General features: G+C 44.4%; 1 protein-coding gene across 1 annotated transcript in view; it reads left to right on the plus strand.

Moving 5' to 3' along the window:
* Positions 1-24,250, plus strand: part of nbeab (neurobeachin b) — a gene marked incomplete at its 5' end in the record, with an annotated part of 190,781 nt that overhangs the window by 164,157 nt on the left and 2,374 nt on the right. Inside the window, 11 exons of the mRNA XM_084558818.1 lie at positions 7,085-7,225; positions 8,193-8,312; positions 11,324-11,476; positions 13,451-13,618; positions 17,827-17,916; positions 18,969-19,161; positions 19,939-20,010; positions 20,162-20,317; positions 20,828-20,998; positions 23,114-23,215; positions 23,439-23,635. Coding sequence (XP_084414944.1) covers positions 7,085-7,225; positions 8,193-8,312; positions 11,324-11,476; positions 13,451-13,618; positions 17,827-17,916; positions 18,969-19,161; positions 19,939-20,010; positions 20,162-20,317; positions 20,828-20,998; positions 23,114-23,215; positions 23,439-23,635 — 1,563 coding nt within the window. The remainder of the gene's footprint in view (positions 1-7,084; positions 7,226-8,192; positions 8,313-11,323; positions 11,477-13,450; positions 13,619-17,826; positions 17,917-18,968; positions 19,162-19,938; positions 20,011-20,161; positions 20,318-20,827; positions 20,999-23,113; positions 23,216-23,438; positions 23,636-24,250) is intronic.

The raw sequence follows: 24,250 nt of genomic DNA on the forward strand, positions 1-24,250 counted from the left end.
ATTTTTACGGCGTTATCGCGCAACCCATGTTTATGTACAAACGTCTGTGAAGGTTCTCAGTCATCCAGGTTATGGTATATCCAAAAACCAAGCTGCAACAAGGGCAATTGAGTTTCTTGAAGGACTGTTAGATAGTTGGGGGTTATAAACTCTACTTGGACAAGAGGCGAAATGTCTTCAAGAGACTTACAAGTCTTCGTTTCAGCATATTTTCTAGATATCTTTAAACTAAAACAATTCAAAGTAGAATTTCGAGGGTAAGATGCAGCATTGACATATTTTTGAGCTCTGTTTGGATTCACTTTTGTCAAGGTTGATGAAGCGATCAAAGCGGTCAGGGGCACAGCGCTGCAGTGAAAGGTGTTCTAAATGTGGTCGTTCAAAAAAAATAAAAAACCCCACCTCAAATCAAGCTGTGCAATAACAAGAGCCTCTGTAACGCTGCCAAATCACAAGAGCCACAGACACAATGTCCCTAATGCCCTACAACCCTGATGGATAAAGTTCAGCATTATGTTTGCTCTGTCTTTGACTGAAGGGGAAAAGGCAGCAGATAATTCTACCACAAACTGTGGCCTGGTTTACTGGTTTACCACCCCCCCTTCTCTCTCTCTCTCTCCCTCTCTCCCTCTGTCTCTATGTCTCTCTGTCTCTCTCTCGCCTTTGCATACTGCAGCTCACTGACCTGAAAACGGTCGCATTCCTGTCTGAGCTCTCTCTCACTCACTTTATCGCCGCCTCGTTTCCCTCAAAGCACCAACCTTCTGACTAACAGCCTCACTTTGCCATCTCAGTTCTCAACAGTTTGTATCAATTTTCGACTTTTCAGGGCATCCTCGTGCTTTGCTTTGTAGTGGGAGAGGACTTTGAAATGCTAAAAAAAAAAAAGAAAGCTTTTTTTTATCATGAAACAATCAAAAGAAGTGTGGATGAGTGCTGTGTTTCTGAAAAATGAGCTCCCACAGCTCAGTTCGCTAAACCCAGAGCGTTTTGGACGAACAGCACAGTTGCGTGTCACCGTCATCTCAGTATTTGTCCGATTTACCTGTGGGGTATCCAGGTGGACTGAGAAAGCCACAGGATGCATGTGTGTGTGTTGAGGAGGAAAGGAAGGGGGGGTGTGTGGTGGAGGGGCGATCAAGGCCGTGTGCCATGTGCAACCCTCCTGCCCTGGGGAGACAGTTATGTATTGTAATGTATTCCAGTGACATCCTCCCATGCTGTTTACAGGGTTGAGCTGCCTTCATTAGCATGAGTTCACAGCCCATGTCTCCTGACAGTTGTCCTTGGAACCCCGGGGCTCTTACCTCCAAAAGTTCACAGCTAGTATAGCAGGGAGGGACAGAGGCCCCTACACTTCTCCTCTCTGCTTGGTCTGCCCTTTTGTTCAATTATGGATCAGTGGTAGTAGCACTGTCTCTGGAGACTTGTTCATTGTATATTAGGCCTGAGTGTGTCTTTCTTAGGTGCATGTCTAGAGGATGTCGTTGTGTATCATGAAGCTAGTGTGTGTGGTAACTAAGGCTTTTTGGTATGATACTCATAGTTTGTTACAAATACCTATAAAAAAATACAAAAGGAACCAACTCTAATAGTTTTAAATGAGCAAAACCACTGAAAAAGAAAGACTAAAGCCATAATTATCTTCCTATCTGCCCCGTAATTTGAACTGCAGCCTCTCCAGAAAACGAAAAGCAGCTGTTGCTCAGCATTTATTTGATTCCAGCTCGAGCTGCACGGTTCCTAATCGCCATTATTTGAAAATACACAGAGTACACACACTAACGTTTTAGCGGCGTAGTTATAAAACCATGCCAAAATACCAGGCACAAGTATAAACAGGAGTAAAAACCAAGCTTCAGTAAAGAAAATTGCAAATCTAAACAAGCATTTAAAACAGCTTTGGCACAACAGACTCCTTTAGATATTATTTAAAAGTATTCCTTTATTTATTACACTTTTATGGTTGTATAATCCTCTAATCACCCCGTGTAATATCACTTAGGAAGTTAAACTATCATATCATGACTGGATAGTTTGTAAATGCGGACCCACACATCGTTAATACCCCTAAATTGTTCTCCAATGATCTCACGCTGGCATTGCACAATGTGAACGGTTTTCTTTCCCACAGACCACAGTCATACCTGAGAGCTGTTTGTAAATTATACTGTCACTTGATGGACGGCATTGTTTTAAACTGCTCGAGGTCTGTGCCGATCTGCCAAACAACATCCTCCTCCTGAACCTGTACACACCTACAATTACCTGCTGCTTGGGCATTCAGTCAGCTGTAAACAGCGCTATTGAACACTGCAACGCTTTGCCTCGGGGCCAGACTTCTGCATATTTGGATGTCAGACACATTCGTGCGGTGAAGTGTTTCATTAGATTTTAATGATTATTTCTTGATGGAGTGACAAGTGGATGATAGATAGATGGAAGCTAATCTTCCTCATAGCTGTTAAATGATGCGGTGGAAATTCATTTTAGTGCATGAGGAAACAAAAAGGAGTAGATGTGATTCAACTCTAGGCTTCTCCATACTCTTTTTTTTAATCCATGTAATTAAAACATACATTTCCACTTTACTAAATTACAAAAAGAATGTGCTAATATTTGTAGACTTATCCTCGTAAGCACATTTTGAATTAAAACGTGTTTTAATCCTTGGCTGTGGCGTTCTTGAACTGAGCATTTCTAAGAGTAAAACTTTCCAAGACACAGTTCTGCTGCCACAAACCACCCCCTCCATACATTTCCTTCCAAAATGGATCCTTCTTCACTCTCACTTCCACTCCAGTCAGGCCGTTTGTGAGCACATCTGCTTTATCTTGAGCTGGAGCAACGTGATTGCATTAGACCGAAGCCCCTGCCTCTGACAAGGCAAGCAGAAACGACTTCTCCTGACAGAGCACCACAGCAACATACTGTAATGTAATTTCTTTTGAAATATAAAATGCAATATGCGTCTCTTTGGGAGGAAGCTTAGACATAACCAAACAAACGGAGACACTCTCTGCACTCACCAGTAGCCGCGTTCGTTTGCTGCATCTTTCTTTGCAGTGCGGCACCAAAAAATGATCCTGATTGAATCTGAAGCCAAATCTAAGTTTGATCGTACTTTGTTTGGCTGTGCTGATGTACTTCACTGGGGCAGGTTTTATACAAAGAATGAACTGGAGATAGGAGGAAGTGTGGAGCTGTCTGAAGCGGTTGTTTTCATTGTTTTATATCTGTGATCGGCATCATGTGCAATGTAGAGAAAAGGGAAGAGGTGATTATTCTTTGTACGACAGAGGTAAGCGAGGCCTGATTTAGGCTTATCAACAGATGGTGAGTGTGACAGGAGCACTAAAGGAGCACTGAAGTGCTTCTACTGTCTTATCATAAATGACTTTTTATTTCTCATTTAGCTACTTATCAATCAAAAGCCATTAGTTATTTGAGTTGTTTGGCCAGAAAATCCCATTTTACTGTATGTTCATGCATAATGCACCACATATATACTGTCCAGGGTACGTAGAGATGCACAGAACCTGGAGGTAGCCTCTTATTTTATGCTTGATCTCTCCCAGAAACAACAGTGTGGACTCGTCATTATGCCAAGCTTCCATGTTCCTCTAGCTGAGTGCACTCTTCTTCTCAAACATGCAGAGAAAGTAGTGTCTCTTTGCAGACTGCTATAATAATCTCATCACATTTCTAGCTGGTTTCTTTTATTTGTGCGTGTACTTATACTGTGACACATTTGTTACAGTTAGGACGAAGATTTCTCTCAATTAAAACACAAAACTGGAGTCTTGCACAGAGTTATTTAGCTGAGACTGTGTTAATAGCCATCACCCTGTTTGAGTACGGCTGCAGTCGCTACCATTGTGCCGGTAAAGGGTGACAAAGTCATATTGAAAGTCATACTGGAAGAGACACGAGTCAATACAGCCAGACATTGATCAGGATTTGTTCAGCTCTGTCTGGTTTTGACTTTGGAGGGATAACGTGACATTAACCAGAATTATATTTCCAAACAAACGACTACAAGAACACAGTTTGATTTCTTTTAATTTTTGTCACCCATCTGTCTACAAATGCATCTCTCCTCTAAAACTACACCAATCAGACATAACATTATGACCACCTTCCTAATATTGTGTAGGTCTCCCTTGTGCCTCCAGAACAGTTGTGACTCGTCAGAGAATGGACATGGGCCTTCTGAGGGTGTCCTGTGGTGTCTGGGAACAGGATGTTGTTAGTGGGGGGCCTTTGGGTCCTATGAGTTGAGGGGAGGGGCCTCTGTGGATCATCCCACAGATACTTGATCAGTTTGAATTTGGATCTAGTGAATTTGGAGGCCAGGTCAACACCTTGTGCTGATCTGCTTCTGCATGTTTTTTTTGAGTTGTACCTAAAGTAGTTTTAGTGTGTGCATCCTGCTGGGGATGGCTGCTGCCATCAAGGAGTTTCATTCCTATGGGGTGGGGGTGCCTGGTCTGGTCTAGGTGGGTGCTACATGTCTAAGTAACATCCACACGAATGCCAGGTCCTAAAGTTTCCCAGCAGAACACTGTATTGTCACAGAATGGTCGATGTTATTTACTTCTTCTGTTAGTGGTTTTAATGTTGTGGCTGATTGGTGTATACGCTGAATATTTTTACTTTATTATTTGCATCAAGCTGTATTAGTCAGCCAAGAGCTATTCAGTTTGTATTGTAGTTCCCTTTATTTTAAGTGACTCCAGCCTATATGAGCTATACGTGTACGGTTCTTAACGCTCTGCCAGGTGCAAATTCCTTTTAAAGATGACAGAATAACTTCTTCAGTGATGTGTGCAAACCCATACGAGTTTTGCCGTGCAGACGGTCTAATTACCCATCTCGAGGACCGCACAAGTTCTCTGGAAAAACAAAATAAAGGCATTATTACTACTACACCCTACACTACAAGTCACATAGAAGATGCCTTATTATATTTATGCTTACACAGCTGAACAACGTAGGAACACTGTGTTTTGTTTTGTTTATGTTGAGCCGAATAGAAGAATTAACAGGAAGGACCTTGTCAGCTAGCAAGTTTTTTTTTGTTTGTTTGTTAGAGATGTTGGTTGGAGTACAAATATACTTCTTTTGTAAATATATAGTATCCCTTAAGCCCAATTATGTGTTTTAAACCACATATTCTTGACTATAATGACATGTTTTAGTTCATTTTCCAAGTAAAACCAAAACTTACCTACTAAGTTTTTATCAGTTTTTGTTTCTTTTCTCATTATTCTTACCTGCATCAGTCTTCTCCCTCTGCTGCATGTATTACCTGGATCTTTTGTACAGCTCTAACCTGCATTAGTCACACTAGCAGCATTTTTTTTTTTTTTTTTTACGGAGTGTGAGACGTCTTGCGGCTTGCACCCCGATCCAGCTGGGCCGAGACGTCACAAGCAAGGCTATTATCACCCCATAAATCTACGCAGATCTCAATAAACTTCTCTTTCGGTCTATGCAATTGTGCTAACACTGATGTGGACTGCCATTAAAATTTCAAGGAAAAATAGAAAAAAAAAAAAAAGAAGAACGAACTCCATTTAATTTCGGCTTAGACCTTCAAGAATGTGCCACACACAGATGCGACGGTAATCAGCGTCAGTCTGAGGCCGCGAAGAAATAACAGCAGTTTTAATAATGTCAGAATAAGTGGCTTCATTTTATGAAGGCTTATTATTTTATTTCTTCTGACCTCTGAGCTGCAGCTTCCAGGTAGAAAAGCTGCCATTGATTACATTACCAGCCTCGCTCCCTTCCCCCCACTCCTGTGTAACTGATTCAGTGGAACTGAGTATATTAATATTGACTGCCAATATGCCTCTGAGGCTCTTATATTGAATGAGGTGATTGAAAAGGCAGAGAAGGCAATTTATTCCCCACTAAACGTATGTTTAATGGGAGTAATTGTGTTGCCTTAAGAACGCATGAAAATGAAACGGCTGCCAAAGGGCGAAAACCCAGCGATGGTGTCAGTACAATATTGAAGTTATTACTGACGCTGCGGTTTAATAATGAGCCACGCCGTCCAAGGTTTGGTCTAACTATGAAGTCACTGGATGGACGTCAAATACATATAACAATGTTGTTGTGTTTTCATATCCTCGCCATGACCGGGCAACAGTTCTTCAGATTTCTGACATTTTTCTGTGTTCACGCTGCATTTACACTGTAATACATTTACCAATTAAATTCTGGTTTGAGCTATTTGTTTGTTTAACTGATTATAATCTTGACTTGCCATAAATGCAAGCCAATTAATATGTCGTTTTTCAGATGGTTATCTACACTATTAAATTGCCCTACGTCGTAACTTCCCAGTAGCACAGAAATACCCTGACAGGAGTGGCGGCGCTTGGTTCGGCGGGTGCGTCGGGTGTAAATCAGGTCAGCCGGGGTTAATCCACGTGGATTACCTACAACATTTAGCAGGAGACGCTCGTATCTCCTCCCTCCTCCCCCTCCTTTACTCCAGCGCGCCAGGCTGCTCGCCCCTGCCACCATATGCCTTTAAATTTCAAACAGAGGACAGTGCAACTGGAACTTTTAGGGTTCTGGAGAATAATGGAGGCTGACAGACAAATCCCAGAGTAAACTCAGTGTCTGCCCTGAACTCACCACATGTGCCCTAATGCAGAAATACTAATACCCTGCAATTAATTATGCTCGACTGTGCTTCAGTAGTTTGCGGCGTTTTCCTAATACACGTAACAAGAAAGCTTCTGAGAAGAAAGACTTCAAATGTGTAGTAATAGAAAAATATAAATGGCATGTGCTTTAACTATTTTATCTCATGGAAACCAGCTAAGCAACTGTTTGTCTTTTTGCATATTTGGATATTGTTGCTAACCCTTACCAAAAGGTGCCTCCTTTTTGTGAGATAACAGTAGACAAAAAGGAAAGCATACGACTGGCAAAGTGTACAGTGGGATGCATGTACTGTTTATTTAGTATTGCTATGAGGCTTTCTTTTACTCTACACAGGCTTTGTGGAACTAATTTCTTCATTACCAGAACTAAATCTTTAATTTCCTTATTTTCTTTTCAGCCTGTCGGTGCTCTGAACCCAAAGCGCGCGGCTTTTTACGCTGAACGCTACGAGACAGGGGAGGATGACCAGACGCCACCTTGTCATTACAACTCCCACTACTCCACCGCCGCCAACACCCTGCATTGGCTTGTCAGAATAGTAAGTAAAAAAAAAAACTCCTTCAAACCACCCTCCGCTCCTATTATTTCACCACGTTGAGAATTAGTCAAGTATGCGAATAGGAATGAAGCTGAACCCAGACAGCTTTTCATTTTTTATTTTTTTTTGTCTGTATTAGTTGATTGTCACTTGTCAGACTTGATGATGCTGTTACTTTTGAGGTCTGTCGGCTTCTGCACAGGAAGCAGCTCGACGTCTCAATTTGATTGGGCCCGAGTTAGACCAATGGCGCTCAGAAAACACATTTCACAGGCCAGTAAACCAGCATATGTGAACTAAATAAAGAGTGGCTGGGTAATGATTTACAGAGGCTGCTGTGACAGGTTTATGTGTTTCAGGCAACCCAGTGAGCGCCGGAGACATGTCCATCAAGGTTACTGAGCACTGTCCTCATTTACTGTGGAAGAGAAGGAGGAGGCACATGCACATACTTCCAATCTGTTCCCTACAAAACAGGCCCTTATAACCTGCACGGCTTCTCTGAGTTGGCGCACATGTGATTTTGAAGAAATTTGAAGGAGCTTTATGGGGAGTTCGTACTGTATTTCTCCTCCTCCGGCATCATTAGCAGAAAGGGGCTGATGAACTGAGGGAGCTCCCTTGACAGCAGTTAGATTGGCCTCAGTGGGTTTGTTCCCACAATCCCTTTCTTCCTCTGGTGAGTGATCCATCCGCTCCAACCGGCAATGGTTGCCGCTTCAGTCTGAGAAAACCAAATTTGAGCCAATTATCATTATGGCTTACTGTACTCAGGAAGAACGCTAATTAATTCTCCCTCAGGCTTGAATACACTGAACGATGGCTCTCAACAGAGATCCCAGGACAAAAAATAAAAAGAGAGAACACTATTATATGTATTTAGAATAAGTCTGTAATCCTGTAGGTTTAAAAAATACTTTAAATTATAATCGGTTCATTATGATGGATGCAATCTGTGTCTCTATAGGAGCCCTTCACCACGTTCTTCCTCTGTGCCAATAACAACAAATTCGACCACCCGGACCGCACATTTTCAGCCATCACCCGCTCCTGGAGGAACTGTCAGAGGGACACATCTGATGTAAAGGTGAGAATTACAACAAAAGCAAATAGGATAACCCGTATTTTACATAGCGTCTTTAAATAAGTAGAGATTTTATGCTTTTCAAGCTGCTCTTATAGCTTTTAACAAATCCAATTCTGAGAACAATGATACTGGGAGCATGTGTAATCTGCACTACAACGCTACCAAACATTTTTCTTCCTATGCTCCCCCCCGCCTCAATGTGCCTCAACACCCCTGCAAAAATATATACCATTAATTATAAATGCCTCATCCAAACAGCGATTCACAAAGACAGGAACGCCCTATGCACATATGATTTATCTCATGCAGATTTATTACATGCAGAAAGCAAACCATCTCAGAGGTAGACTGATCTTGATTGGAACAAAGCCTGCGTCTGAGAGAAAGACAAAGCGGTCTCTCTGCAAATGCACAAGAGCACTCACACCGAAAACGCTGAACCCTGCTGATTTGCCTCCATTTTGCCCACCGCATAACACGCAGCGGGGATATGCGCTGACCTCAAAGTGTCATATATTTCTAGCACACCCTGCATCGGGTAGTGTTGCCCCAGGCAATTAATAAAGCATTAATGACAAAAGCTATTTAAAATGTAGTCTTTTATGTACAGACAGGGCTTTTACTTGCCAGGATCGAGAGGGGGAGAGCAGCCAACAACCCATGTGAGGCAGAGGTAGAAAGCTGCGAGCCAGTGAACAGCTGAAACGCCACCCTGTTAACAAATACGGTCTACTTTCAACTACTTGTATGTCTGCATGCATTTGTTTTTACATACATAGGGTGGCCACTGATCTATTAGAAGTGTTGCACTGTGCAGGACAATGCAGGAATAATAACAGTATTTCATAATGCATTAGAAGAAGGAAAATATTCTAAAAATAAAGTAAGAGCTTGCTTTGGTTTCTCATAGTGCAACATGGGTAAACTATGAGGTGATTATTATTTTCTGTATTTTTCTTTTGATGTCTTCCCAACTACTTTTTAATGAGTTTTTATGTTTGTATCTATTTGCTCACACAATCACAACGCAATCTTTTCCAAAATAAAATCTAAACAGCATAGGTGTCCATGCACCCATACATCGCTGAGTCCAGGGTTAAGGTCAGTTTCGGCCCAGCACACCGAGCAGGCCGTTGGGCCTCTGATGTTAAGGGAGCTTGTTTTTACCAGGGTCTCTCCTTCATTAACCCCGGCCTCCTCCGGCAGTAATGACGACAAGACCAAGGGAGCCTGAACCCCTGATGGGGATGACCTCCTAAAAGAGCAAGTCAAATGGAAACAACCCTGCACCGAAAAAAAAAAAAAAAGCCCTCACCTCCTCGACCACCCCATCATCCATACCTCTCATTTATTTATTCCTGCAGTGAACTCACGTTAAGCTGGCACAGCCACCTATGGGCCAACAGAAGCAGCCTTTTCTTGTATGTACCGGGCACGCAACCACACAAACTAATTCATACAGCCACACACACACACACACACACACACACACACAAACTGCCACCATGTTGTCTGAAGGGATCCAGCAGCACTCCTCTGGTGACAGACTTTGACGAACGTGTCATTAAGGTGACACAGTGTAAAGCAGTGTAGGCTCGTGTGATTGACTTGTTAGCCCATTACGATGCTGTTGCGGAATTAATGGCTGCCACGGGAGGGCGGCTTGAAAACGGAGCTGGCAGTTTTAACGGCTTGGCGGTGAGTTACGGCAGGAAGTTTACAGACGAAAAAAGTGGAGGGAAAGTGCGCTCGTGCATGTGTGTGTGCGTGTGTGTGTGTGTGTGCAAGAGACAAAGGCAAACGGCTACTTTACTCCCTAACATGTCGTGTGCAGAGGGTGAAATGTGACCAACAGCAGGCCAACGGTGTTATTGGCCTGTACCGTGTCATGCTAACTTGCTCTCTCTAAACCTACAGTGATTTATGGGTCTAGAAGCTCACACACGTTATGCGTCCCATAGGCAGCATAAAAATCCATATTAGGAATCTAACACTGCAACAATACTAGCACCTACCTTTATAATCTCAGGCTAAGAGATGGAGAACATTTAACTTGTCTTGTGTGTTTTTCTAATGAGGTGGAGGATCTACATTCCTCGTGTGCATCCGTCTTGATTGTGCAGACGCTTGACTCACTCGTCCTTTCATAACTGCATGAGCTGGAGGACAAGGGATCCTAGTGGGGACATGTCAATAGTTTTCATTTTTAGGTGATTGCCTAACCAGAGCATGCAATAGTTTCTGGAGTGACATCCCGGAAGCTGCCGTTTAAATTCAGCGTGCAATAAAAGTAACTTGAATTATAACGTTTTTCTTTTTTTTTTTTTAATTAAATAAATCAAGAAGCCTTATATTTTTTGTAACATATAGTCAATTTCTTCAAGCTAGTCTCTGCAATTTGAGGAAATGAGTGGTCGTCTGGAACATAAGAAGTCCAATTAACACATAGTGTAGACGATAGTCAGCAGGACTACATATACAAACTTAAAAGAAATGCAGAAATATCATTAAAGTCTTTCAGCACAAGAGAAAATCAGATTTTCTTTTTTCTTCTGAGTCTCGTCTCATAAGTTTTGGGTAAATATTTTCCCTCTTCTTCCTCGTATGGAATCACACCGGGCTTTACACAGGGGGCTCCTTTACCACGCTGACTTCCCCTCCGCTGCGAGGTCCTGACCCCATCACAAGAACCCGGAGACCAGGGAGAAAAACCCAACTCAGTTCTAGTTTCATTTAACACATCTAACACCTCTGCCTGGAATAACTGGACTAGCACCTCTCACCGCCTTTCTCGTGGCCCGCTGTTTAGTTTGTTTGTGTTACCTTTCCCCTTGAATTCTCACTTCATCTCGGTGGGATACAGAGACCCTTTTTCTCAAGTTTGCAGCTCTGTTATTTCTTGCACTTGGCTGAATTGCTGGGCGATTACATGTTGAAGATCTTGCGGTATTAAGCGCCGTGGCCTCTTGTCAGTCAGCTGTAAAACACTGAACAACTCTCTAACCCCTCAGGAGCTGATTCCCGAGTTCTACTACCTCCCGGAGATGTTTGTCAACAGCAACGGCTACCATTTGGGAATGAGAGAGGACAGGAACATGGTTTGTGACGTGGACTTGCCAGCCTGGGCCAAGAAGCCTGAAGATCTTGTGAGGATAAACAGGATGGTAAGGTGTAGGTGTATAAGACCTATATCTAGCTTTTATCTATTCAGGTGGATCCCCTTTAGCTTTCGCTAACAGCTAATAGGGAAAGTAGCTACAACAAATTCATGAAATAATATAAATTACAGGCATTTATCTGTAAGATTACACTTAACGTCCATACCTACTACTTTGTCAGGGTTTAGTTCCTCTATATTTAAGTATTTATCCACTAATCATGTAAATTATTGAAGATTTTCTAACTCTCCACAGCACCGCTCTCCTCTCTAACCTTCCCATGTGTCCGTGTCTCCTCGTCTTATTCATGAACCATCCAATAAAGCGCATCGCTCAATACTAACACTGTACGTCCTGACCCCAGCAATGTCACCAGAAGACGAGGCCGAGGGCAACTTTGTCCCGCACCGTATTACCCTCTGTAACATCTGGCCTCGTCACTGCAGCGGCCTATTTTTCCACCTGCATGTGTGTGAACGTTTAACGTGGACGCCCCTAACGACATGTGGGTAAACAGGGACTGCACGGATAAACTCGTTTAATCTAGAATTAGCCTTCCAAGATAAACTTTTTTAACAAGTGTTGAGTTTCAGAACGAAGCCAGATCGTTACACGTGAGGAAAAAAAAGGGTGGCTGTGGTCTAATTTAGGTTTAATGAGTATTCAAACCAGAGCAACATCAAGGAGGACATAAAGTTTCATGCATGTTATGTACAGTATCCTAAGGTTAGGGCCCGTGGTGTTTTTTTTAGAAGGAGGCTGTGGGAACACTCTTGACCTTTTCAGCTGGAGTGACAGAGCTTGGCTGGTCTTATGCAGGTGACCTTTCCCCATGCTCTACCCGCGCTGCCAGGTTGAGCTCTATCAGGCTTGTATACCGGCAGTGTGGGAGGCGGGGCGGCAGAGGTGGGAGAGAGAGAGAGGGAGACAGAAACAGAGAGAGAGAGAGACTTGGAGTTGTTACGGGTATGTCTGCATCTCCAAAACAAGGAGGGAAGAAAAAAAAAAGAGATTACAGTGGATATTTTCTCACTGTTGAAGGATACATGTGTGATTTTGCCTTGCATTGTTACAGACCAGTGTATTCACACGCCCAGAAAATCATAGTCCTCTGCCTCCATTTTTTTCTTTTGTTCTGTTCCCTAGCTAGCCCACACTCTTGCTTCCTCTATTATTTCATTTCTGTCAGTGAATCTCTCTGACTGCCTCCCCCTCTCTCTCTCTCATTCTCTCTCCCTCTCTTCCTCCCTCCCTCCCTCCCTCCCTCTCTCTCTCTCTCTCTTCCTCCCACTTCCCATCTTTGCATGTGCCACTTTCAATTGTAGTGATATGCCCTGTGGCAAACTCTGCCTCTGTGTGCTTGAGCAGGCTTTGTTGGTAATGGCTGTTATTCCTGACGCGAGGGGAGGAGTGTAAATTTCTCCAGCAAAGCCTTACCCCGGCATGCATGGGAATTATATTGTGCCATACTGTGGAACAATGCATCAACCCCCCACCTCTGCGTGGTGCCCATAGGTATATTTACGACAATTATCAGTCTTAAATCTCTCAGTAAAACATCTTATTTTTCACTCTCGCAAGCAATTTATCAGTGTAAACCAGTGGATTGGTTTACAGTGAATTAAACCCTGTTAGTATTGAACCGAGCTCTTTGTCTCCATGCAAGGGTTGCATTTTAAGTGGACAGAAATATGATATGGAAAGCTAATCCTGAGGCAGCTGATTAGATTAAAAGGCAGACGTTTGGCTTCTTGCGTTTCTCCTTTAATTGCGGCGCCCTTTAAATAAAAGGTGAAATACTTCAGTTAGCTTACGTGATGTACCACCCTAGTAGGTCGTCTGTATACATTGCGCAGGCTGTGTTTTTGTTGCGGAAGTTAAATATGTGTTTTTGTCTCTTTCTGGCCCATGTGCTGTGTGTGTGTGTGTGTGCTCGCTGGCATGCCTCTCACCTCTAATTGCCCTGTACTCCTCTGACAGGCCTTGGAAAGCGAGTTTGTGTCATGTCAGCTGCATCAGTGGATTGACCTTATTTTCGGCTACAAGCAGCGAGGCCCGGAGGCGGTGCGCGCCCTCAACGTCTTCCACTACCTGACTTACGAGGGCTCCGTCAGCCTGGACAGTATCACTGACCCTTTGCTCAGAGAGGTAAGACGCATACACATTGCCATGGAAACCGAGCCCCCCCCACCTTCTCTTGTCTTACTCACCACAGGCACGACTTCCCGTCTCTATTTGTGCTGGCATGTGCCGTAGCGCCGGGAGCATTCGTATCATGCATCTGTCAATCAATTATTGTGTCATGCAGATGTAGCGCGTGAGAGAATCAGGCAGAGCTGCTGACTCACCGAGATTAGTGTCATTTTGTGATGGTTGGAGTTATTAATTTCCTCTTCCGCAGATAAACAGAACGTCTTCTTAATGTCACAGTTCTGTCTCTTTGCGTATTTTTGTTGCCTCTGCCGTATGTCCCTGTCCTTAATCGGATCAATGAATCTGACTTCGCCCTTTGATCAATCACACAGAGGTCACCCAGTCAATAGATGAGGCAGCGAATCCTCTTGTTCTTAACAAATTAATTGAATCACTATCATCTCGGCCGTGCGTCTCGTCAAAGGCATAATTGCGAGGGGAAAGGGGACCGGAGACTGCAGCGGCAGCTGGCATGCTTTGTGGTACTTTCCAGTGTGAGCTCGTCTCTCCCTGTGATATCCACCATCTGCTGTCTGCAAAACAAGTCATTTATATACTGTCACTTCCAGGGGCGCCTTTATTTATCAAGTGACCACTATGCAAATCACCTGCAGAAGATTTGGCTGATCTAATTACTGAAACCGTATTGTGAAAGGTTTGGTTTTCATCATTTTCGAGAAGGATTGTAGATGTGCCTTGTTTATTTTGCATCAGATTGAGTTTTTTTTTTTTTTAGCTGTCTTCCACCCTGACTGTTGTTACCCCGAGAGATGACAGTAACCGTTAGTTAGTTGCCCATTAGGATGCCTGCATTCCACTCTCTAATTGTACCCGGTTGATGTAGATGCCATTGTGACATGTGAATGTATTTGTGCTGGAGAAAGAAAATTGGTTTGGCTAATTGCACTTGATGTAATGTTGATATGATGAGCGCTAATTAAGACGAGCCTTCATACCCTCAGTTACATTTATCACTCCAGATGGATTCTTCTTGTCCCGGGAACATAAAGTATCACCTTATAGACCGTGTTAAAACTGCATAGACTTCTCTCATGTTTCCAAAACAGGTGATTTAAGCTGAACTGTTTCCTTCATGATCTATAGTAATGTTACATACCTGCTGGATTTTTATTCGCATTACAGTTAACCGCTCCTCAATTCCCACACCGGTCTGTGATCTGGCTGGATGAGTCAGTGAGGTGGAACATGGACCAGCGCCCAACGGATGTCTCTCTAAAATGTGCATTGACATCTGTGTATTGATTCATTCGGAGCCTGACAGGTGAACCTGCAGATCTTGGCGTTAGTCACAACAATTAAGGCGTTTTGAAACGTCAAGAAATTAGAGGTCGTGAGAGATAATTTCCACTCGCGTGTCAGATGAAAATGATGACACCTCTGGTCTCTGGATGAGGGCGCGGTGACAGCTCTGCTGGGCACACTGCCGGAACAGCGGTCCCTCCGCCGTGGTGCCTCTCCCTGACAGCCTTCTCTTATGGAAAAACATGACAGCAACCCCTGGATTCAGACCCCACTGTGTCACTCAGAAGTAAAAAGACAAATTATTCATCAGTGGGACTCAATTCCTCCTCCTGCCACTTCCCCTCCTGCCCCTCCAGCGAATCAACAACAAAGTGTACTCGGTTGTCAATGAGGGGCTTTGAAGCAGCCGACGTACTTTAAATTGGTCTCACCTTGATATTCTCACGGTGGCGGAATACAAGCGTTAAAATGCTTGACCTTAACGTGTATGTATCACACAGCGTATATGATTTAATATGCATTACGTGTGATGATAGCTGCATTAGAGGCAATCGTTTACTGGTGGACACATTTCTGTTTCCACATACAGTAGTGCACATGTCAGTTCCCAAGCTGTCACTCAGGAAACACCCTCAAGGCAATTCCTTGTTAGTACTTAAGGACTTAAATCCAGATAAGCTTCTCTCACACAAATTTCCAGTGGCATGTAAAGAATGGACATCTGCACAGATACACAAAAATGACATAAATGCTTTTTTTTTTTCATGTATTCGTCTGTAAAAGGTCAGCTGCACCTGAAAGCAAAATGTCGCCTGTAATTTACGTCATCTACGAAGGTGGAGCAGCTTCATATTCGTAGTGACCACCGTTGATCTCAGGGTGTCGTGACTCAGCATGATCCCACGCTGCTTAATGAGTCAACGCAAGGCCGCGTCTGCGAGATGTGCGACAGAGCCGTGGCGTCGCCGCATTGCATGAGTGCACTGGAGGATGCTGCTGGGTTGATCATGCTCCACGGTGTCACCGGTCTGGGGAACCATGCAAGCAGCAGACAGACAGAGAGACAGAAGACACTGAAGACTTAACGCTGCTGCCAAAATAGGATGTGAACAAAGTCAGACAGACAGACCGAGAGACACGGTGCGTTATGATGGATGTTTGGTGCTCGCCCAAGCAAGGCAGCTTTTGCTGGGAGGGGAGATCATCCAGATGGCATCGGCAATAAGTGTCACTTATCAGCCAAAAAGCAGAGCCTGAAGTGACTTAAACTAATGAACTGCCTGTTAAGTGTTCTCCATCTCAAACTGAGATTGAGATAAGTTTCTGACATACATCAGCGGGGATTAGAGTTTAAGCACCTGAGAGGTATTGACATGTTTTGATCATCAAGTGGAAGAACACGTTCTTCAGTTAACCTTCAACGGATCAAACATCCTTCCCCCGGCGCATGCAAACACACAAAAACACAAACACAGACACAGACAGACAAGTTCCCCCACTTGCATTCATGCTCAGTGGCGGTCAAGATTGTCCGAGATTACCAAACAGGGACATGCAGCAGCCCCGTTTCCCCGGTAATAGAATCATCATAAGAAATATGCTGATGTTTTCCACATGGCCCTCTCAGCCTTTCTGATCCTCGTATCAAATTTCTTTATTTGAACCGACATCGTGACCCTCACCCCAAACCTAACCTTAAATAGCCATAATGTCAGTGGCTTATTACTTGACAGACTGCGCTGTAAAGAAAACGCCGGCTAACGCGTAATGGTTGCCAAATGTGCGCGCCGACTCGCATGAAACTTTCCCTGCTATGTGACAGCACTCAACTGTGTGGACAGCGCCTTTTTTGGTGCTGTGGAAGATGGGAAGTGATCAGAGGGTGTTGGCGGGGGGGTGGCGGGGTGGGGAGTGTTTGCCTTGCAGGTGGCCTGTCTTAATTCAGTATCACCTCCAAACTTCCCGTGCCACATCTCCCACTGTGGCATGTGCTACCCAATGGGTCCTTTTGATAGTGAGCGGTGTGTACAGGCGGAGGAAAATGAGGGCTAGTCGCCGAGGCAGTCAGAAGGGCGAGTGAAAGGCTGAGCGATGTATGTTCCATTGTGCACAGTGGCATTGACGGACGTCTACAAGCTCCCCTCTGATGGTGGAAGTGGCTCCAGTCACATCAATCACTCCCACCGTGGAGCGCCCCACTTTCAGTCAAGCTCAGCAGCTCTTACTGCTTGTTTTTTCCTCTTTCACTGCCGGCAAAGGAGACTTTTTTTTGTCTATTTAAATTTAAATGTTATTTTCTGATAACAGCATTTATTCTTCTGGTGTTTTTTTTTTTTTTTTTGTCACAAGCATCTAGACTCATAGTTTGCTCCCCATAAATCATCCTTCATTGAAGTACCTTTACCCAAGTCGCCATGACCTGCTTGTGTGATTTTGTGCTTCTGTTTCATACGTACGTGTACACACACACACACACACACATGCTTTTTCCCCCTTTGTTTCAAGCACAATAACATCTGAAAGCATGCCGGCCTGCTGCAGTCCTAGCTGGATGTCACTCCAGGTTAACGTTTGTGCAGTCGGGGCCCCTGCTCCTGGAAATGGGAATGGTTAACTGAAGCATGTTAATAGGAAAAGGCTTGTCTCTTCCATACTAACACTTGGATGACTCTGCAGGCTGAGGGGGGAAGGGGGAGCACCCAGGCGGATTGGGAGTGCACCCCTTTCCCTTTACCCCCCCCCCCCCCCCCCCCTCTTCCTCAGAGGCACGGCTGAGTTAGGATTTGCTTGCATTGTCAAGTAACGCATTGACCCATCACTTTGATGCATATTGATTGTGACAGCCGCTCTCTCTCTCTCTCTCCCTCTCTCCTTCTCCCGTCTCTCTCTCTCTCCCGCAGGCCACGGAGGCGCAGATCCAGAGCTTTGGACAGACGCCATCTCAGTTGCTTATTGAGCCACATCCTCCACGCAGCTCCGCCATGCACCTGGTGAGAACAGCGAGCATGCTGGGAAAATTCCCTGCACCTCTGGTTGTGTGTGTGTGTGTATGTGTGAGTGTGAGGAGGAGGATGTGTGGACCTGGCGAAGCCTGGACGGTGTGAGTCGGTGTGAACGTGTTTGTAGGTGGACACAAGATTGAGAAGGATGTCCCGATGATTTCCCGCTTCAATAAATTTCCTTCCGTCCACTCTTTATAACGTCAGATAAACATTTCAGAAGTCTTGCCTCATGTAGGTCACAGACCCTCAATGTTACAAATTTCAATACCAGTAGTCTGCACTGTTTTATAGCGGGTACTGCCTACCAGCAGTGTAGTGTAAAGGGAAGAGTGCTCCCTACTGGCGTAGCAGCTACACTCTGTCTGCTGGAAGCTGCCCCGCTCTGTCCAATCCATGTAGTAACCAGCTCTGCCCTCATTATCCACACTCAGCTCTCTCTGTTTCTCTGTCCCTACAAGAAACTGAGACGCCCGGTTCTCTTTTTTACTTTTGCAACAGATGAGAATGTTTTCATCTGCTTCCGTCCACTCCTTCCAGTATTAAGGATTAGATCAGCGCTGAAACTGGTCCAGAAATCAGAATATTGCTGGTGTTACTATCTCCTTCATTGCTTTAACTCCTGCTGCATGTGCAGTGTAACTCAGGGCTGTAAATGTTGGGTTGAATTTTGCAGTGAAGACTCGTGCAGTCTCTTTCATTGCTTCTTCTTTGTGGATCTCTCCAATACATGTGTATCATGCACGCACCATCTCATACGTACAGTGTACTTCACCCCTGCTTTCCATGTCTACCCCGGTCTCACCAGTCTCTGGTCTGACTACTACCCAGAGGGCGCAGTGCATGAAGCTCTCTCCTCTGTGTCTGAACCTGGTTTTTCCTCCAACCTCCACACTAATTACCTCTTACATTCTCTCATTTTTCATCTTCTCCATCCCCTCCTCTCTTGCTCCTCTTTCCTCCTCCTCCTCCTCCTTTCCCAACCATCAAACCCCTTCATCCATTCTTTCCACACTTCATCTTTTCTCTCTTCTACTCAATAGTGTTTCCTTCCACAGAGTCCTCTAATGTTCAAGGACCAGATGCAGCAGGATGTCATCATGGTGTTGAAGTTTCCATCCAATTCGCCCGTTACGCACGTGGCCGCCAACACTCTGCCCCATCTCACCATACCTGCCGTGGTTACCGTCACCTGCAGCCGCGTGTTTGCCGTCAACCGATGGCACAACACCGTCGGTGAGTGGAGCTCGACTCAAGTTGGCGGGGATGTGCTCAAACGTAGAAAATAAAAAAAATAAAGTGTGCCACCACATGTGATACCTACCTACCACAGCAGGCCCTGTAAAATCACTTCATCACCGCCTGACAAAAACCTCCACACTGCTCATAATAGAGCTGTAGCCAGCTGGCTATGTGAGAGGCTAGCACCTCCCAGGTAAGCTGACCGTGAGTGTTTCCACATGTTCCTTTTCAGACATGTGTGAACAACATTACCCACGGAGCCCCTCCCCGAGAATCGGCCTCACCTCGGGGTCAAAGGGCCAAAGCAATGGTTACTGGGAAATTAGGCCTCAACTGCACCACATTCTCCTCACACATCCCCATCTGTCACAGGAGAAACACACGGAGCCCGGCACCAAAGAGTCCGCGCTGTGTGGCTGCTCTGGCTCCTCTGGCTGCTCCCCACACTAATGAACACAGCTGCAGCACCGTTGCCATCCTGTTGGAGAGGAGGGAAATGTGCTCTGGCTTTTCAGAATAACGACGATAATAATGCCTCCATATTCCAGGCATTTTGCTGTTTCAGAATCTTTCACACGGGATGAAATGTCTCCATTTAGCTTGACACACTGGAAGGAAAATGCCCAGAAAGACAGATGGACCACCAGCATTTCCATCTCCTGGACGAGATTATGAATTAACTTGGCTTTGAAAGGGGAACAGGTGTGTGTGTGTGTTTTTAAGAATGTGCACTGGTCACAAATGGCCTCATATATCCCCACCTCAATGCAGGTCTCCGAGGAGCACCGGGCTACTCTCTGGAACAGGCCCATCACCTGCCAATAGAGATGGATTCTCTGGTTGGTGAGTAAACCTGAATGGAAAGTAAAGCATAATTGTTTATCTGTATCTGATTAAGCTGTACAGCTCTTGATTTATAGATTTAAATTCATAGAAAAGTCTAGTTACACACGTTCTGTTTCCCGTTTCGTTTTTCTTTTTTGCCTCTCCTCAGCCAACAATACTGGAAGCAACAAGCGTCAGATCACAGACCTAGTGGACCAAAGCATCCAAATCACCACACACTGTTTTGTGGTGACAGCTGACAACCGCTACATCCTGGTGTGTGGCTTCTGGGACAAGAGCTTCCGTGTGTACTCCTCTGAGACAGGTAGGTTAGAGTGTAAACTCCATTTCCTACAGAGGTGTGCACTGATGTGTGGAGGACGGAGGGATATGACGGTAATGATACAATATCGCTGTGTGCGCTCTCTCCCGACAAGCGTTGTAGAAAAAATGCATGAATGCACGATAATGCACTCGAATATGTTAGTAAAAAAAACTCTTTGGCTTTTTTGAAATAGTAGGAATAAAATGATAATGACTACACCTGTTTAAACATTCAGTGATATTCATTTCAGGATTAATCTGAGGGGTCGAATATCAAACAAACTGTGCCACATCAAGACTTAATCACAACGAAATTGGGTTTAATCTAAAGAGGCAACAACACAAATAACAGGAAAGCATAATAAATTGATATAATACTCTTCCTGCAGTGTGTCTCATTTTAAAATCACTACTGGTCGTCTTTTTTTTTTTCATTTTGTTCTTGTTTTCAGAAACTGGCAGCTCTTTAATAATTTTATTTATTTATTTTCTTTATCTGCATCCTGTTTAGGCAAGCTGACCCAGATAGTTTTTGGCCACTGGGACGTGGTGACATGTCTGGCCAGGTCGGAGTCATACATCGGTGGCGACTGCTACATCGTCTCCGGGTCCAGGGATGCTACTCTGCTGCTGTGGTACTGGAGCGGTCGGCACCATATCATCGGCGACAACCCCAATAACAGTGAGTAAAAGTGTGGAAGCCCCGACACAGGACATCTACTGTTTGGTACTTTAACTACACAACCTATTGTTGTGCAGTGAAAGACAATAAAGGAACATGAGACTGTTATTATTGTTTAAAATAAAACTAATATAGTAAGCAAGAGTCTTTGATCAGCGCTGGGAAAAAAAACTACTTTCTATGCTACATGTCATATAATGTAGAGAGACAAGGGGAGGATAATTTATCTGCACTGTAGCTGCAATATATTAGTGTGATTCATCGCATTGAGCTGCGCTGCTTTCAAGTAGAGGACTCCAGATGTCCTGGCATTCAAAATGCTAGACCCCAGTGTGTGATTTCTGCTGCTCACTTCATTTAGTTACTCATTCTCACTGAGTGTCTGTATTTAAGACAATCCATCAGGGTAAGGGAAGCAACTGTTAGAACACTGTACAAGCAAGGAGCACCACGAGCAGTACGGTGTGGAAGGGGAAAACCGATAAGAAGATGAAGATGTTTTTTAATTTTGTTTCTCGATAACAACACGTCGTCTGTGTGTGTTCGGAGGTCTCGCGTTTCCAATTGTCACAGAATCTAGGAGCTCTGGATTAGTTGCGAGTGTTCTCTAATTAACTTCACTGAGGCTCCGACAGTTAATTAAGAATTTCAGCTTGGATGCCTCCAATTAGCAAGGGGCAATGGTACTGGTGTTACTGCAGCAGGGAAACAGTATTCCCCTGATATTCACACAGCTAGTGCTTACAAAGCATCTTCAACGACAAAAGGAAGGAGAAAGGGAAGGACAGTGGAGTGGAAAATGAGTTGGACTCATTTTAAAACACAATGTGTGTTCTACACGGCTTTATATAATAAATCTATGCAATCAGCTACTCGTGGACACGTTCAAAGATAGATGGCTGACATTTGCCACAGAGTATTTTCAGATCTTCACAGCTGGAGCCCTTAAATTAATGTCATAAAGCACCTCAAGTATCTCGAGTCCTCCTATTCTCTTTTCCAGTGAGCAATCTTCTCTAGTGATTTCATGCCTATTATATTTTCTGTAATGCAGGTTGAAGGTTGTGTGAATATGTAGCAGCGCTGTGCCGGATCACTACTCCATCATCCCGCGGATATGGCATGCGCAAGAAATTGATTTCACCCGCGCCCCAAAAGGCTGCACGTGTCCTTTAAATGTGTAATAATTAAAATAACTTCCAGCTCAATCGTGGCCTTGCATCTCAGGCTCAGCCCATCACGCGGGTGTGAGGAGATATTTGCACCAGGTTAATTGTGGTGGCTGAATCCGGCTCGTCCCAAGGGCTCAGACAGGGTGGGGGGTATTCGCGGTGTGGGGTGATTGAATCTTTTGTCGGGTAGGTGAGCTCCCTTTTCCCCCCTGAGGCTTTTTCTGACACTTGTCCTATTCAGCCCCCCTCAGCAGCGGGTGCTGGGACTGACAGCGCTGCTCAGGTTCTAGTCTCAAAGGGGCCGCGTTGCATCGATCACAGTCCAGCTCACTGACTGGACTGCTGCAGCTACGGAGGCAATATGTCGAGCTGGAGGAAGAGATGGTGTTGGTGGTGGTGGTGTGATGGGGTCTAACGCATGTCCACATCATCTATCAGGATGTCGCTGTCATCTAAGTGAAAGGAGAAACTTTCAGTGAATTGGCTGAACTTTAAGTCATCCGGTGGTGTTCGTCTGACATGAGTTTGTCATTAATAGTGGGCTGAAATGTGACGCTGCACATAATGTATTTAAAAAGGATGTAGGTTTTTAAATTGGTGATCATTGTATTTCTGAACGACTGCTGCTTTCATGATTTAGGCAGCGTTCTGTGTACAATACCGGAGGTCGGCTCCAGGTGCCGTGAAACACCCCTCACTAACCTCTCCCCCGACCATCATCAATCATGTGACACATGGGATGAAATCAAGTGGCTTGGCCGCCATCACTGGGCATCCCTGCATTTACATAACAATTCAAAGGGACCTCCCTACTAGCAGATGTATGTCACAGTCATGATGGTGCTTGTGTTTCTGGGATTTTATTGGCAGATGAAGGTTTGGATTTTGCAGTTATGCAGTTATGTTTAATCATTTTTATTTTTTTTTTTAAATCATCTTTTAGGTGACTACCCTGCACCACGAGCTATTCTGACTGGTCATGACCAGGAAGTCGTGTGCGTATCAGTCTGTGCAGAGCTGGGCCTCGTCATCAGTGGAGCCAAAGGTCAGTGCTCCACTTTGTGTTACCATGTCACTGTTATCAGAAAAAAAAAAAGGATATCAGGCATAGACTCTTGCTTTGAGCTGGAACATGAGTGTACGTACAGCAGGTTATAACTGACCCACGTGAACAGATGTGTTTATTCAGATGCCTCATAGAAGATGTGAAGTGAAAATGGCACCGAACGTGATTTGTTGACACTTAAATGTGTGTTTTGCTTTGGCAGAGGGTCCGTGTTTGGTTCATACCATCACAGGGGACCTGCTGCGGGCTCTGGATGGACCAGACCACTATCTGAGCCCGCGGCTCATCACGGTGTCCAGCGAGGGCCACTGCATCATCTACTACGAGAGGGGCCGCTTCTGCAACTTCAGCATTAATGGAAAACTGCTGGCACAGATGGAGGTCAATGATTCCACCAGGGTGAGCTGACTTTGAGACATCACTGTACCGTGCTCATCTACAGTCTTAAATACTTAAACAGCTACAAAACTTTAAGCACACCAGCTTTGATTGAAATACTGAAACTCTGCATATACAGTGAGTACTTGGTCTTCTCAGTTTGGTTTAAATGATCATGATGTAAGATGTTTTAAAGTTACTCAGATAAACTAGTATAAAAAAAGACAGCAAGGGTTAGAGTAAACGGAGCCAAGTCCACTTGAATTATTCTATTAATTACATATTTGTCAATCTAAAAAAATATGTGCAAGTCAACAAAGTCACATTTTATCATTAAAAAGCTGAAGTATGCGACGTCATCAAAAATTTAGCTCTCCACTCTACCTAGAGCGGCTAAAGGTCTTGATATCTAGATGGATAGAAGTGTAACCCATTCAAACAGGGTCAGGAACTATTTCCCTGATATTGGTGTTGCCTTCAAATGGAGCGTATCAGCTGAGAACATGGGATTGTGAATAGAGGGACACGTTTATATGCACCACAGTAAACACAACCTCACATGTCCACCAAACACAATATTATCTGTTATCACTGTCATTCCCGTACTAGCTCTCAACAGTCACAAATGTTCTTCAT

Source organism: Chelon labrosus, assembly GCF_963514085.1.
Source record: "Chelon labrosus genome assembly, chromosome: 13".
NCBI classification, from domain to species: domain Eukaryota; kingdom Metazoa; phylum Chordata; class Actinopteri; order Mugiliformes; family Mugilidae; genus Chelon; species Chelon labrosus.